Genomic DNA, 14,176 nt, shown 5'->3' with positions numbered 1-14,176 from the left:
GTTTATTTTTGTGTATTTTGTAAGTTGTTGGTCTAGTTTCATTAGAAAGATCATACACCATGACCAAGTGGGATTTATTCTAGGGATGCAAGGCTGGTACAATATTCTCAAATAAATAAACATGACAACATCACATAAAAAAAACTGATAGATAGAAATCACAATCATATCAATTGGTGCAGAAAAAGCATTTGACACTATCCAACACCCATTCCTGATAAAAACTCTCAGCAAAGTTGGAATAGAGGGATCATACCTCAACATAATATAAGCCTACATAACAAACCTACATCTAACATCATACTCAATGGGCAAAAACTAAAACCATTTCCCTTAAGAACAGGAACAAGACAGGGATGCCCACTTTCACCATTCTTGTTTGACATAGTACTGGAAGTACTAGCCATTGCAATTAGACAGGAAGAAGAAATTAAAGCATCCAAATTGGAAAGGAAGAATAAAACTGTTACTTTTCACAGATGACATGATATTGTACATAGAAAACAACAAAGACTCCATAAAAAAAAACTACCATACTTAATAAATTAATTCAGCAATACAGCAGGATACAAAATTAACATCCAGAAATCCTTGGCTTTTTTATACACCAATAATGAACTCACAGAAAGAGAAACTAAAAACGAAACAAATTCTATTTACCATTGCAACAAAAAAATACCTAGGAATAAGTTTAAGGAGGTAAAAGACCTGTACTTGGGAAAGTACAGGACATTGAAAAAAGAGATAAAGGAAGATATAAACAAATGAAAGAATATATCATGTTCATGAGTTGGTAGAATCAACATCATGAAAATATTCATACTACCCAAAGCAATCTATAGATTCAATGCAATCCACATTAAAATACCAGTGACATATTTCACAGATCTAGAACAAACTCCAAAAATTCATATGGAATACAAATGAATTGCTGTAGCAATCCTGAGAAAGAACAAAGTTGGAGGGATCACAATACCAGATATCATTCTATATTACAAAGCCACTATTCTCAAAACTGCCTGGTACTGGCACAAAACAGACACAGACCAATGGAACAGAACAGAGAGCCCAGAAATATATGCAAGCCATTATGCTCAATTAATATTTGACAAAAGAAGCAAGAGCATACAGTGGAGTCAATACAGTCTCTTCAATGAATGGTGTTGGGAAAATTGGACAGATAACATTAAAAAATTTCTAGAACATTTTCAATACCCAAAAGATAAACTTCATACCCATTAATAGTCACTATAAATTCTTAATCTTCCTTCACTCCACCTCTGACAACCACTAATCTACTTTGTTTCAATGGATTTGCCAGTCCTGAATGTTTCATTTAAATGGGATCATACAATATACAAGGCCTTTCATTTCTGTTTGGTTTTTTTCACTTAACATATTTTTTAGGTTCATCCGTGTTGTAGCATGTATCAGTATTCATTACTGTTTATAATGTAAGAATATTCCATTTTATGAATACTTCACATTTGTTTATTCTTTATTCAGTTGATGCACATTTAAGTTATTCCTACGTTTTGGCCTTTATTAGGCAGGCAGTCCAAGGTGGTTAAGGGCGTGCAGGCAGGCAGGCAGGCAGGTTAGTGGCTAGGGGTGATCAGGCAGGCAGGCAAATGGTTAGGGGTAATTAGGCAGGCAGGTGAGCAGTTAGGGGTGATCAGGCAGGCAAGCAGAATGGTTAGGGGCCATCAGGCAGGCAGGCAAGTGAGCAGTTAGAAGCCAGTGGTACCAGATTGAGAGAGGGATGTCTGACTGCCAGTTTAGGCCTGATCCCACAGGGGCAGTTGGATATTCCCTGTGGGGTCCCAGATTGTGAGAGGGTGCAGGCTGGGCTAAGGGCCCCCCCCCCCCCCATGAATTTCGTGCACCAGGCCTCTAGTTTATATATAAGTATTTTGAGGGCATATGTTTTAAATTCTCTTGGGTATATACTTAGAAGTGGAATTGTAGTCATATTACTTTTTAAGGAACTGCCAAACTCTTTTTCAAAGTGTTTTTTTTGGGGGGGGCGGGGGTAGGGTGGGTGGGAAGGATACCAAATTACTTTATTTGAAGGAATGGTATAAATGAAAGACGAGTGGATGGTGTGGTACCAGTTATAGAAAAGGTAAAAGCAACTCCAACATGCACATATTGCTTTGATGACCAGGGAAAGTCACCTCCTTGGTTATGGGAAGTCAGCCTAAGGCTTAGCTCTCATCACTTTCCCAAGGTGTGCTTGTCAAAGAGAGATTCTGCCACGTCAATTTTAGAGGCCTCCCTGTGCAAGTTGGTTATATGGTCGCCCAATTCTTTGATGGATTTTACCTGCTCATTTTGTAGTGAGTTCAATGAAGTCACACAAATGAGAGTCATTTTTGTCAGTGGCCAGTTTGTGCAAGTACAGTAGTGACTGATTCACTTTCTTTCCAAGTGTAATGCACATTCCATTGCAATTCAGCCCATTCTCCCAGGAATCTTGCATGATCTGGAATCTTGAAGGAAGATTCAACTACCTTGTTGGTTCTGCAGCTTCATCAATTTCTCTGCATGTGCCCTCTTATGAGATGGGTGAAGAAAATATTTGGCAAAATTCTTCAAAGTCGCATTATCGTGGTTAAAGTAGCAGACATGGACAGGTAGACATAGGAAGCGTAGAGCTCCAGGTTGATCCTTTGGTTGATGGTGGCCTTCAAATTCTGGTGGTACTGTGTTTCCCTGGAAATAAGACATCCTCTGAAAATAAGACCTACTTACAGGTTTCCTTCTGAGTGAAATATAAGGCATCCCCTGAAAATAAGGCCCCCCTGGGCTAAACATGAGAGATTTGGTCCACTGATTCTGAAAGAAATGGAATCACAAGAAATTCACCAGGAAATTCAGGAATTGGATTGTTATGATGATGTTCCAGAAGATGATGACATGATTGTCATGGAATAAATGAGTAAATTCTTGATACTGTAGGATTCACAGTTTGTCTGGTTTGTGTTGACAACTACCGTACCGTATACAAGTAATAAATTTCCTTTATTTTCATTTAACAATAAATGTGTACGGTATTCTTCTTCATGGAAAAATAAGACATCCCCTGAAAATAAGACCTAGCACATCTTTGGGAGCAAAAATTAATATAAGACACTGTCTTATTTTCGGGGAAACGGTAGTACTGGCTCACCTGGGAGGTGGACTTGGTCATTGTCATGGTTGGCCACTAAGTAATGCTGAGGGTCTTGTCCAACATCTAGAGGGGTTTAGGAATCTGGAGAAGGGCTGTGTGTAAATTATTAAAGAGTCCAGAGACGAATCATAAATTTGGAAGCATTTTGGGGAGCCATAGGAGCTTGGCTGTAGGAACCAAGTTCTCCTATCTCTCTGGACCTCTTGCATTTTATTAACACAAATTGTCCTAAATCAAAGTACAATAGATAAATATATCAAAGGCAAGATTTAGTTATACAGAATTCATTGTCAGATTGGAGGAACTGCCTATGGCTGTTCAGGTGTTAGGCCAGCAGGAGGCTATAACATGTAGATTGAAATGCCCTCAGCTGTCTGGCAGCAACCAATCATTTATGCATACTTTTCAGGTTTGGGGAAAGGCCCTTAGCCATTTCTAACAGGCAATAATACATATTTTCCAGCCCTTGCTGAAGGCTCAAGGTCCACCAATCTTTTGATGAACTTCTTGCATTCATGACCTGCTGAAATTAGCTTCCGGCAACTAAGGAGAGGTGGCTGTGCAGTGCTGGAGTGGTGGTGGGGCCTTGGAATGTCCAAGGGCACTGAGAGGAGGTGGCAGAGGCTGGATCTGGACAGCTGGCTGGGATGGTCAAGCCCTGGGTTCTATCTAAGCACTGTTGAATCAGGAAACCATGGCCACTTTGCAAAGAGTAGGAGATCTTTGCCTAACCTGAAGTCACAAAGATTTTCTCCTACATTTTCTTTTAGAAGTTTATAATTTTATATTTTACATTTAGATTTCGGATCTATTTTGTATAAGGTATGGTATAGATTGAAGGTTGAGATTCATTTGTTTGCATGTGGATGCAAATATCCAATTGTTCTAGTATCTTTTACTGAAAAGAATATACTTTGTCTATTCAATGTCTTTGTATTTTTGTAAATATCAGTAGACTTTATATTGTGTGGGTTTCTGACCTATGTCATTTTTTTTTTTTTTTAATCTGAAAATTTTTAACACTTCTTGTAAGGGAGATCTACTAGCAAAAATTCCATTAGTTTTTGTGCCTAGAAAGTATTTCTTTTTACCCTCTCTCCCTTTCAAAAAATGTGCTAAGATACAACATAAAATTTGTCATCTTAATTAAACATTTTAAAGTCTACTAGTATAGTTCACTGGCATTGAGTATATTCACATTATTCTATAACCATCACTACCGTTTATCTTTAGAACCCTTCATTTCACAACACTGAAATATTATTTCCATCCTATATACTAAAAGCCTAATATGCAAATTGACCTAATGGTGGAACGACCGGTCACTATGACATTCACTGACTGCCAAGGGGCAGACACTCAACACAGGAGCTGCCACCAGCCTGCAGGCCCCAGGCTAGCCAAGGCAAGTGCCAGTGGGGGCTCCCCAATCGCTCGCCAGTCACCCTGTAGAGGGAGGCAACCACCAGTGGCAGTTGGGGAGAGGGCCAGGGGTGGGGCCAGCAAAGGCGGCGCCAGGCTGGCTAAGATGGATGCCAGCAGGGACCCCCCCCAATTGCCCCACCGGTGGCCCCGCAGATCAGCCCTGATCGCTGGCCAGGCCTAGGGACTCTTCCCATACATGAATTTCGTGCATTAGGCCTCTAGTTAAGCAATAACTACATATTTTCCTTCACCTCTATAACTCCCATGATATTTTCTGTCTCTTTGTGTTTGTCTGGGATAAGTACTTCATATAAGTGTTACCATACAATATTTGTCGTTTTGTGTCTGGGTTATTTCACTTAACATCTTCAAGGTTCATTTATGTTGTTGCCTAAGTCAGAGTTTCAGTTATTTTTAAGACTGAATAATATTCCATTGTATGTATATACCATACTTTGTTTTTCAATTCATCTGTCAATGGATTACATGGGTTGCTTCCATCTTTTGGCTATTGTGAATAATGCTGTTCTAGACTTAAGTATACACATATCCCTTTAAGTCCCTGTTTTCAAATATTTTGGGTAAATACCTACCAGTGGAATTTCTGGTTCATATGGTAATTTAATTTTTATTTTTGAGAAACTGCATACTACTTTCCATAGAGGCTGCGCCATTTTACTATATTCCTACCAACAGTGCACAAGGGTTCTACAATAATTTCTTCACATGTTCAGAAATGTTTCTGTTTTGTTGATAGAAGCCATCCTAATGAGTAAGGTGATATCATTGTCATTTTGATTCACATTTCCCTAATGATTAGTGATGTTGAACATCTTTTCCTGTGTTTATTGGCGATTTGTATTTCTTCTTTGGACAAATGTCTATTCAAGACCTTTAGCCATTCTTTAATTGCTTTTTGTAGTTGTTGAGTTGTAGGAGTTCTTTATATATTCTGGATATATGATTTGTAAATATTTCTCCTGTTTCATGTGTTATCTTTGTGCTATTGATAGTTTCCTATGATGTACAAAAGTTGAAATCCAAATTATCTCTATTTTTGTTATTATTTCTTGTGCTTTTGGTGTCATATCCAAGAAATTATTGCCAAATCCAGTGTCATGGAACTTTTTACGTATGCTTTCTTCTAAGAGTTTTATAATTTGAAGGCCTGACATTTAAATCTTTTATTGGTTTTGAGTTAATTTTTGGATATGTTATATGGGTTGGGAAGTATTTCTTTCACTTCCGTTTTTTTTAGAAGAGTTTGCAGAAGATTGGTGTTTACTTTTACACTAGAGGCCCAGTGCATGAATTCATGCACTGGTGGGATCCTTCAGCTTGGCCTATGGGGATTGGGCCTCACTGGTGCCTCCAAGCTCACAGCCCCAGCTCCTGCCCAAGCCTTGAAGCCCTGCAGCCCTGCCTGGCACCCCACTGTGGCCTGGCACTATTTGCTCACCTGCTCCACTATCCCACCTGTGGGGTGATCATGGGGTTGGGTCCTCCTCACCCCAGCCCGGCTCCCTCATTGCCAGGGAGCTAGATAGTGGTCCTGCTCCCCTCTTCCCCTTGCCGCCACCACTGGTCGCCATCTGCAGGGCAATTGGTCAACAGGGCAGTTGGGCTCTCACTTGCACCTGCCTTGGCCTGGCACCGACTGCTCACCTGCTTCATCATCTCACCCGGGCCTCACTCTGGTCAAGGCCAGCAGCGCCTCCACTGCCAGCGCTGTGTCACCCACACCCACCATGTTCCGCACCACCTTTTGGTGGTCAGCACACATCAGAGCGAGCGGTCGAACTCCCGGTTGAACAATTTGTATATTAGGCTTTTATTATATAGGATGTTCTGTAGAATTCATAATGAATTCACCTGTTCTTGGGCTTTTTGTTGTTATTGTGAGGTTCTTGATTATTTGATTACTCGTTAAAAAAAAACTCATTAATTATAGCTCTCTATAGATATTTGAAAGGTTTATTATGTTAAAGTTGTGTTTCCAGGGTTGTATCCATTTCATCTAGGTTATTCAATTTATTGACATAACAGTACTTAATACTACTCTCTTATAATCTTTTTTATACCTGTAAAATTGGTAGTATTGTCCCATTTTTTAAAATCTTAGTTATTTGAATCTTCTTTCCTTTCTTCTTAGCCTAACTAAAGATTTGTCAATTTTGTTGATTTATTTGAAGACCCACTTTTGATTTCATCAGTTTTTCTATTTTATTTGTCTTTATTTTGCTTATCTCTTTTATATTCTTTATTATTTTGGTCTCTGGTAGCTTTGGGTTAATACTTTTTTATTTCTTTAAGGTGCAAATTTGGTTGTTGATTTGGGTTATGTATTTTTTAACATAAACATAGCTATAAATTTCTGTCCCAGGGCAGCTTTTGCTGTATCCTACAAATTTTGGTATGTTGTGTTTTCATTTTAATTTTTCTTGCTTTTACATTTTTCTTGTGATTTCTTTTTTGACTGATTGCTTGTTTAAAAGTGTGTTGCTTGACCTTAGCTGATTTGGCTCAGTGGATAGAGCATAGGCTTGTGGACCTAAGGATCCTGTGTTCGATTCCAGTCAAGGGCATGTACCTCAGTTGTAGGTTCCTCCTCGGCCTGGGCCCTGGTTGAGGCACATGCAGAAGGCAACCAATAGATGTGTTTCTCTCACATCGATGTTTCTCTCTGTCTTTCCCTCTCTCTTCCATTTTCTCTAAAAATCAATGGAAAAGTATTCTCAGATGAAGATTAACAACAACAAAAAAAGGGTGTTGCCCTGCTGGCATAGTTTAGTGATTGGGCATCAACCTATGAACCAAGAGGTCACATTTCAATTCCTGGTCAGGGCACATGGCCTGGTTGCAGGCTTGATCCTCAGTTTGGGTTGTGCAGAAGGCAGCCAATCAATGATTCTCTCTCATAATTGACGTTTCTATTTCTTTCTTCCCCTCTCCCTTCTTCTCTGAAATTATTAAAAACATATTTTTAAAAAGGTGCTAATTTTTTGGAAATTTTAGTTTTCCTTCTATTAATTTCTAAAATCATTCCATTGAAATAAAAGATACCTTATATGATTTTAATCTTTTAATATTTATTCAGATTTTTTGTCTAATATGTGATCTATAGAAAGTTCCATGTGCACTTGAGAAAATTGTGTATTCTGCTGTTGTCGAGTATATATATTTAAATTCGTCTATTTCCTTGTTAATATTTTGTCTGTTTTTTCCATCCATTTTTAAAGTTGTATCAGTATATTGAAGCCTCCGAGTATTATTGTAGAGCTATCTATTTCTCTTTTCATTTCGGTCAATGTTTGCATCATACGGTTTTGAACTCTGATATATACATTTGTTTACAATTATTATATCTTTTTAGTGAATTGACCCTTTGTCATCATAGACTATCCTTCTTTGCCTGTCATAGTGGCTTTGACTTGCAGCCCATTTTGTTTAATATTAGTATAGCTATGTCTGCTACCCACAGGAGCACCTACATTTTGTATGAATCTGTCTGGTAATTACAACACCATTGACCCAGACACATGTGGTTTGGACTCCTACACTGCACAGCAGAAGACAATGGTAAACCACTGCTGCATTTTCTTCTTATTTTTTCCATTTTATTTTACTTTGAAAACCCTATGATGAGACAGTCTAAAATGAAATAATGAGATAGTGCTGAAAGGTGGAGAGTTACAGGTCAGAGAGTACTCAAATGGTTACTTGGGAAGAGCAGAGGACAAGTACGAATAGCATTGTTGCTAATAACATAGCTAGACCAAAGCCAGAAGGACGTCTAGTGGCTGATGTGCACAAAGGCAAAAGGAAAGTACAGTGCTGTACAACACATTCATTTAGAACATGGAATGTAACAAGTATGAACCAAGATAAAATGAAAATTATAAAGGAATAAATGGCACATCTAAACATTGCGGTGCTTGATGTTAGCTAAAATGGACTGGAATGCAGCATTTCCAGTCAGACAACTACGAAGTGTTCTACTCTGAACATGACAAACTCAGAAGAAATGGAGTGGCTTCACTACTGAGGAGAGCTAGAGGACAAGCATGTAGGGGCTACACTGTAAAGTCTGACCAAGTAATATTGATGAGACTTATAGGGAAACCTTTTAAAATAAGTCTTATGCAACTGTGTGCTCCTAATTACATGCTGAGGATGAAATTAGAAGCTCATGCCAATATCCAAGAAAATTTTGATCACACTTCAAAACAAAATGTGCTGATAATTATAGATGATTGGAATGCAAAAGTAGGAAATGAGGGGTCAGAAATGAAGCAGAAAATTGGCTTGTGGATTTCTGTGAACCCAGCAACTTGTCCATTACAAACACATGATTCAAACAGCTGAACAGAAGACTATATATGGACATCACCAGATGGTTAATACAGAAATAAAAAAGACTATGTAATTAGAAGCAGGAGATGGAGAACAAGAACTAAAACAAGAACAGAAGCAGATTGAGGCTCTGACCACCAACTGCTAATGACAAATATTAGAATAAAGCTGAAGAAGAGCATGAAATTATACTTTCAAAATATAATGTAAATAACATTCATGATGGATTTGAAATCTACATAAAAAAAAAAAAAAGACGGTTAAACTTGATTGACTGACTACCAGAAGAAGTGTGGACTAAAACTAGAAATATTATTAGGGAAGATGAGATATACTGTAAGGAAAAATCAAGATGCATGAAGGAAAAAACACTAAAAATTGTTAAAGACAGACGAGACAAAAGTGAAAAGGTGGCAAAAGCAGAGTGAGAACCCTGAATATAATTTTTTTAACCACTGTCATGGAGAGGTAAAGGGAACTATTTCAATAGTCAATGTAAGAAGATAGAAGAGAACAATAAAAAAGGAAAAACAAGTGACCAGAAGAGCCTACCTAATAAAAGAGTAATATGCAAATTAACCATCACTCTGCTTTACCAGCCATGCCCACCTGCCAATCAGAGCAAGTATGCAAATAAACCCAACCAAGATGGCTACAGCACAGATTCTGACCAGGAGAAATTAAAGGGAAGGTGGAAACAGTATATTGAAAAATATGTACAGATAAAAGTAGGACATAGTTTTGAAGAAGATTCTTATGAGAAAAAACCTGCAATTCTAGAAAGTGAAGTGAAAACTTCTCTGAAAGTATTGGGAAGAACTAAATTACCAGTTAGATGGAATACCAATATAATTATTTCAAGCTACAGAGACTCAATCTGTCAAGGTCCTAACAAGAATTTGTCAGTAAATATGGAAAATAAAGTAATGCCCTACAGTCTGGAAATGGTCAACATAAATCTCAATTTTTAAGGAAGGAGATGTCTAAGAATACAGTAACTATATAATCATTACCTAATTTCCCCACACAAATAATGGTGATGCAGCAAAGGCTTCCACCATATGTAGAACAAGTGCTGCCAGATGAAGGTTAGTCTGTGTTTTATAGACTACAGTAAAGCCTTTGTGTGGATCATGAAAAGCTGTGGTTTCTCTGAAAGAAATGGGCGTGATTTCAGCATTTGCTTGTTCTGATGCATAACCTCTGGTTGTGGACAGGAAGCCACTGTCAGGACAATATGAGGAGACAGAATGGTTTCCTATATTTGCAGAACAGGGTACATTTTATCTCCCTATTTTATAAATCTATACAAGAAAATATATGAAAAACTGGGCTAGACTCAGGGTAAGAAGGAGTGAAAATTGGTGGGAGAAATATCAATAACTTAAGATATGCAAGTGAGCATCTTACTGGCTGAAAGCAGCAATGGTTTGAAATGACTTATGAAATTGAAAGGAGAAAGTGCCAAAGCAGGACTGCATTTGAACTTCAAGACAAAAATCATGATTACAGAAGAAATACATAACTTTAACATAGACTGTGCAGATATTGAAATTATTGAAGCTTTCGTTTACTTTGGTTTAGTCATCAATTCAAGTGGAGATAACACCCAAGAAATCAAGAGAAGGACAAGATTCAGAAGGGCAGCGATGAAAGAATTAGGAAAGATCACAGATGTATCATTAGAGACCAAGGTTAAGATCATACACACCCTCATATTCTAAATTACTATGTGTGGATGAGAAAGCTGGACAATGAAGAAGGCTGATAGGGGAAAAAGATGACTCCTTTGAAATACAGTGTTGGGGGAGAGTTCTGTGGATACTCTGAACCACCAGAAAGATGAACAAGTAGGTCCTTGAGCAAATTAGGCCTGAAATAATGGCTGGAAGCAAAAAACGGCAAAACTGAAGCTGTTCTGTATTGCTCATATCATGCGAAGGAAGGATTCTTTGGAAAAGACAATAAATCTGGAAGAAAAATAAAAGACATACCTCAGTGAATGCAAATTAACTGCCATCTTTGGTGGGTAAATTTGCATATTCGCTCTGATTGGCTGATGGGCATGGCTGGTGGGCGTGGTTTGTGTAGGATGTGGTGATTAATTTGCATATTACTCTATTATTAGGTTAGATTTTTGCTCTTTTGTATTTTCAAATAACTTGTTTTCAAGTTTGCCAGTTCATTCTTTTCAATTTGAGTCAGCTCTTTACTTTCTCTAGTGATTTTTTTCAATTCATTATTCCTTGTACCTCTACTGGGATGTGTGTCTGTGTCTGTGTGTGTGTTTTCTCTGCTTTCATTCGAGATTTTGTTGTTGTTGTTGATCTAACTTACATATTACATGGTATAAGTTTATAAGGTGTGCAACGTGTTGATTTGATACATTTAAATGTTAGGTATACAGGTGGTGCAAAAGTAGGTCTACAGTTGTGAGTGGGTGATTTTGTATATTCACAACTGTAAACCTATTTTTCCCCACCCTGTATCGAAGTATGTAGCTTTGGCTAACACCTTTACCCTGCCACATAATTACCGTGTGTGTGTGTGTGTGTGTGTGTGTGTATGTGTGTATTATACCTTCATTCATCTGTTGATGTACACACGTAAGTTGATAACACGTTTGGCTGTTGTGAATAATGTTGCAATAAACATGGGAGTGCAGGTATCTTTTTGATAACATGTTCTTTCTTTTGGATCTATACTCAGAAGTGGGATTTCTGGTTCATATTCAACATTTTTCTTAGTATTTGGCTTTGTTTAGTTTGATTATGATATGCCTACGTGTAGATTTTTTGGAGGTTTTTTTTTTTTTTTTTTTTTTTTTGCTTTGTGTTTTTTGAGCATTCTGGATCTATGGTTTGGTGTCTTTATCATTTATTTATTTTGGAAATTTCTCATTCATTAGTATTTCATTTCCGCCCCCTTTTGGTATTCCTATTATGCATATGTTACAACTATTACAATTGTCCTACAATTCTTGGATATTCTGTTTCATTACTTTTTCTTTTATTTTTCTCTTTGCATTTCAGTTTGGGAAGTTTATGTTTCTGTATCTTGATTATTTTGGATTTAAAAATTTCTTTCCAGTTCATTGCGAGTGTATTTAAATACAATTCATTTTTTTATGTCTTTTTTTGTATATCATATTACCTTGCTAGATTCTTAATTATTTGTATAGTTTTGATTAAAACGTAAAAACATGGAACTACAACTTCAGAGGTCATAATTTACAATAAATGACATTTTGGTCAAGCATAAAATCTTAGACTAGTTGAAGAATGAAAGTGAGCTAATACAATTATAGTTGAATTCTGTTTTATATACATCATTTGTAATTAGTTTTTCTTAATATGATATTTTCAGGATGAAGTATACCTAACATTTAAAATGAAAAATATTTGAATATTTCATTTTATTTTTAATAATCTTTTTTAGGAGCTGTGGTCTTGAAGAACCTTGAAATTAAAGAAAATGCCCTGGTAGGTTTTGACTGTAAGAAATTGGTTGGTGCGTTTATAGACTTTTTCCTGATTTACTTTGTTACTTTAAATCATTTAATTTTGAGAAAAAATTTTGAAAATAAGTTTTGTAAAATGAATTTTTTCTTTTAAAAGCACAAACTAATTTTCTCCATATAAAAATACTTCTAATGTTACTTTCTATATGATGATATTTTTAAGAAACATTTATTAAAGTATAATTGATCTGTATGTTTTTATTTTCCCAGTCATCTTCAGTATTTTATACCATTTTAATCGTTTTTTTACTATAGAATTGAGTGGCATTAATTACAATTAATTACACTTACAGTGCTGTGCAATCCTGATCAGTATCTGTTTCTAAAAGTTTTTCATTATGCCAAAGGGAACTTTGTAGCCATAAAAGATACAACTTTTTAGACTTCCCTATAGACCCTGGTAACCTCTAATGTATTTTCTATTAATTTGCCTATTTCAGGTACCACCTATAAATGGAATCATGCTATTTTGTCATTTTTCTGTCTGGCTTATTTTACTCATTGTAATTCCTTCAAGGTTTATCTATGTTGTAGCATGTTTTAGAACATCTTTTCTTTTTATGGCATAGTAATATTCTATATGTATATGACTTTTTTTTTTATTCATCTGTTGATGGTCACTTGGATTGTTTCTGTCTTTTGGCTCTTATGAACAATGCTGGTATAAATATTGACATACACATATCTATAAATTTAAGCATTGAAGTTAAAGGGAACATGTAAGTTAACTTTAAACCCTTTAAATAATTCTAGGAAGAAAAAAGTAGTCATCTGTTGTGTACTAATAATTTACATCTGTGTATTTTTTATAGAGTCAACTGGATGTACCATTTAAAGTTAAAGTTGGTTATATAGGTAAGCTTTGTTTATTTGTATGTCTCCCTTGCTGGACATGCAACCAGAATAATATGCTTAGTATCCTTATAATGTGATATTTTTATTTTAATTTTATTTTTTTAATATATTTTATTGATTTTCCACAGAGAGGAAGGGAGAGGGATAGAGAGCTAGAAATGTCGATGAGAGAGAAACATCAACTAGCTGCCTCCTGCACACCCCCTACTGGGGATGTGCCCGCAACCAAGGTACATGCCCTTGACCGGAATCGAACCTGGGACCTTTCAGTCTGCAGACCGATGCTCTATCCACTGAGCCAAACCGGTTTGGCATAATGTGATATTTTTAATGTTTTTGAGCATTAATTGAAAATAACCGTGTGTTTTTATCTATTGTAGATGGAGGTTAATTTTATGACAAAAATATTATGCGGTCCATATATACTTTGGCTAATATTTATGAAATTATATGCCTTATTAAATGTTAAAAATGAGTTATTTGAGAGCCATTGTGTTACCAGAAAGCACTAACCCCTCAGTGTTTTAGGTTTCTGACTAGTTATCTTTGCTATATTCTGTTTGCCCATCGGTATGTGGTATATGATATGGTACTATAAAATTATAAGGAGCTGAAAAATTCTTACTCTCATAGCTGTTGCAACTCAAGGCTTTACTGACATGATTGTGGTAGTGTGGGTGTAAAACACACTACTGGACTGCCAGTATAAAAGTATGACACATAAAACTTCATAAAGACAATAAATGGATTGTTACTATTTTATGTACTTATTATAGTATATTTTATATTTAAAAAATTTTAAATTCTCACCTGAGAGTATATATTTTTGTGTGGTTTAAAAAATATTT

At 36.4% G+C, this 14,176-nt stretch overlaps 1 protein-coding gene and 1 pseudogene across 7 annotated transcripts in view; one reads left to right on the top strand and one right to left on the bottom strand.

Annotated features, from left to right (window-relative positions):
* VPS13A (vacuolar protein sorting 13 homolog A) overlaps window positions 1-14,176 on the top strand; it is a 185,468-nt gene that overhangs the window by 4,990 nt on the left and 166,302 nt on the right. For all 6 annotated transcript variants that reach the window (XM_084899409.1, XM_084899408.1, XM_084899406.1 and 3 more), the window contains exons 2-3: window positions 12,392-12,435; window positions 13,286-13,328. In XM_084899409.1, coding sequence (XP_084755535.1) covers window positions 12,392-12,435; window positions 13,286-13,328 — 87 coding nt within the window. The remainder of the gene's footprint in view (window positions 1-12,391; window positions 12,436-13,285; window positions 13,329-14,176) is intronic.
* On the bottom strand, window positions 2,208-6,350 carry LOC311630220 (ferritin heavy chain-like; annotated as a pseudogene). The gene is made up of 2 exons: window positions 6,283-6,350; window positions 2,208-2,715 (listed from the first exon to the last, which is right to left on the bottom strand). The product of its transcript is annotated as a ferritin heavy chain-like (transcript).

Source organism: Pipistrellus hanaki, assembly GCF_964339955.1.
Source record: "Pipistrellus hanaki genome assembly, chromosome: 11".
Taxonomy (NCBI): domain Eukaryota; kingdom Metazoa; phylum Chordata; class Mammalia; order Chiroptera; family Vespertilionidae; genus Pipistrellus; species Pipistrellus hanaki.
The sequence above is the reverse complement of the archived record's forward strand: the minus strand, read 5'-3'. Positions and strand labels throughout refer to the sequence as shown.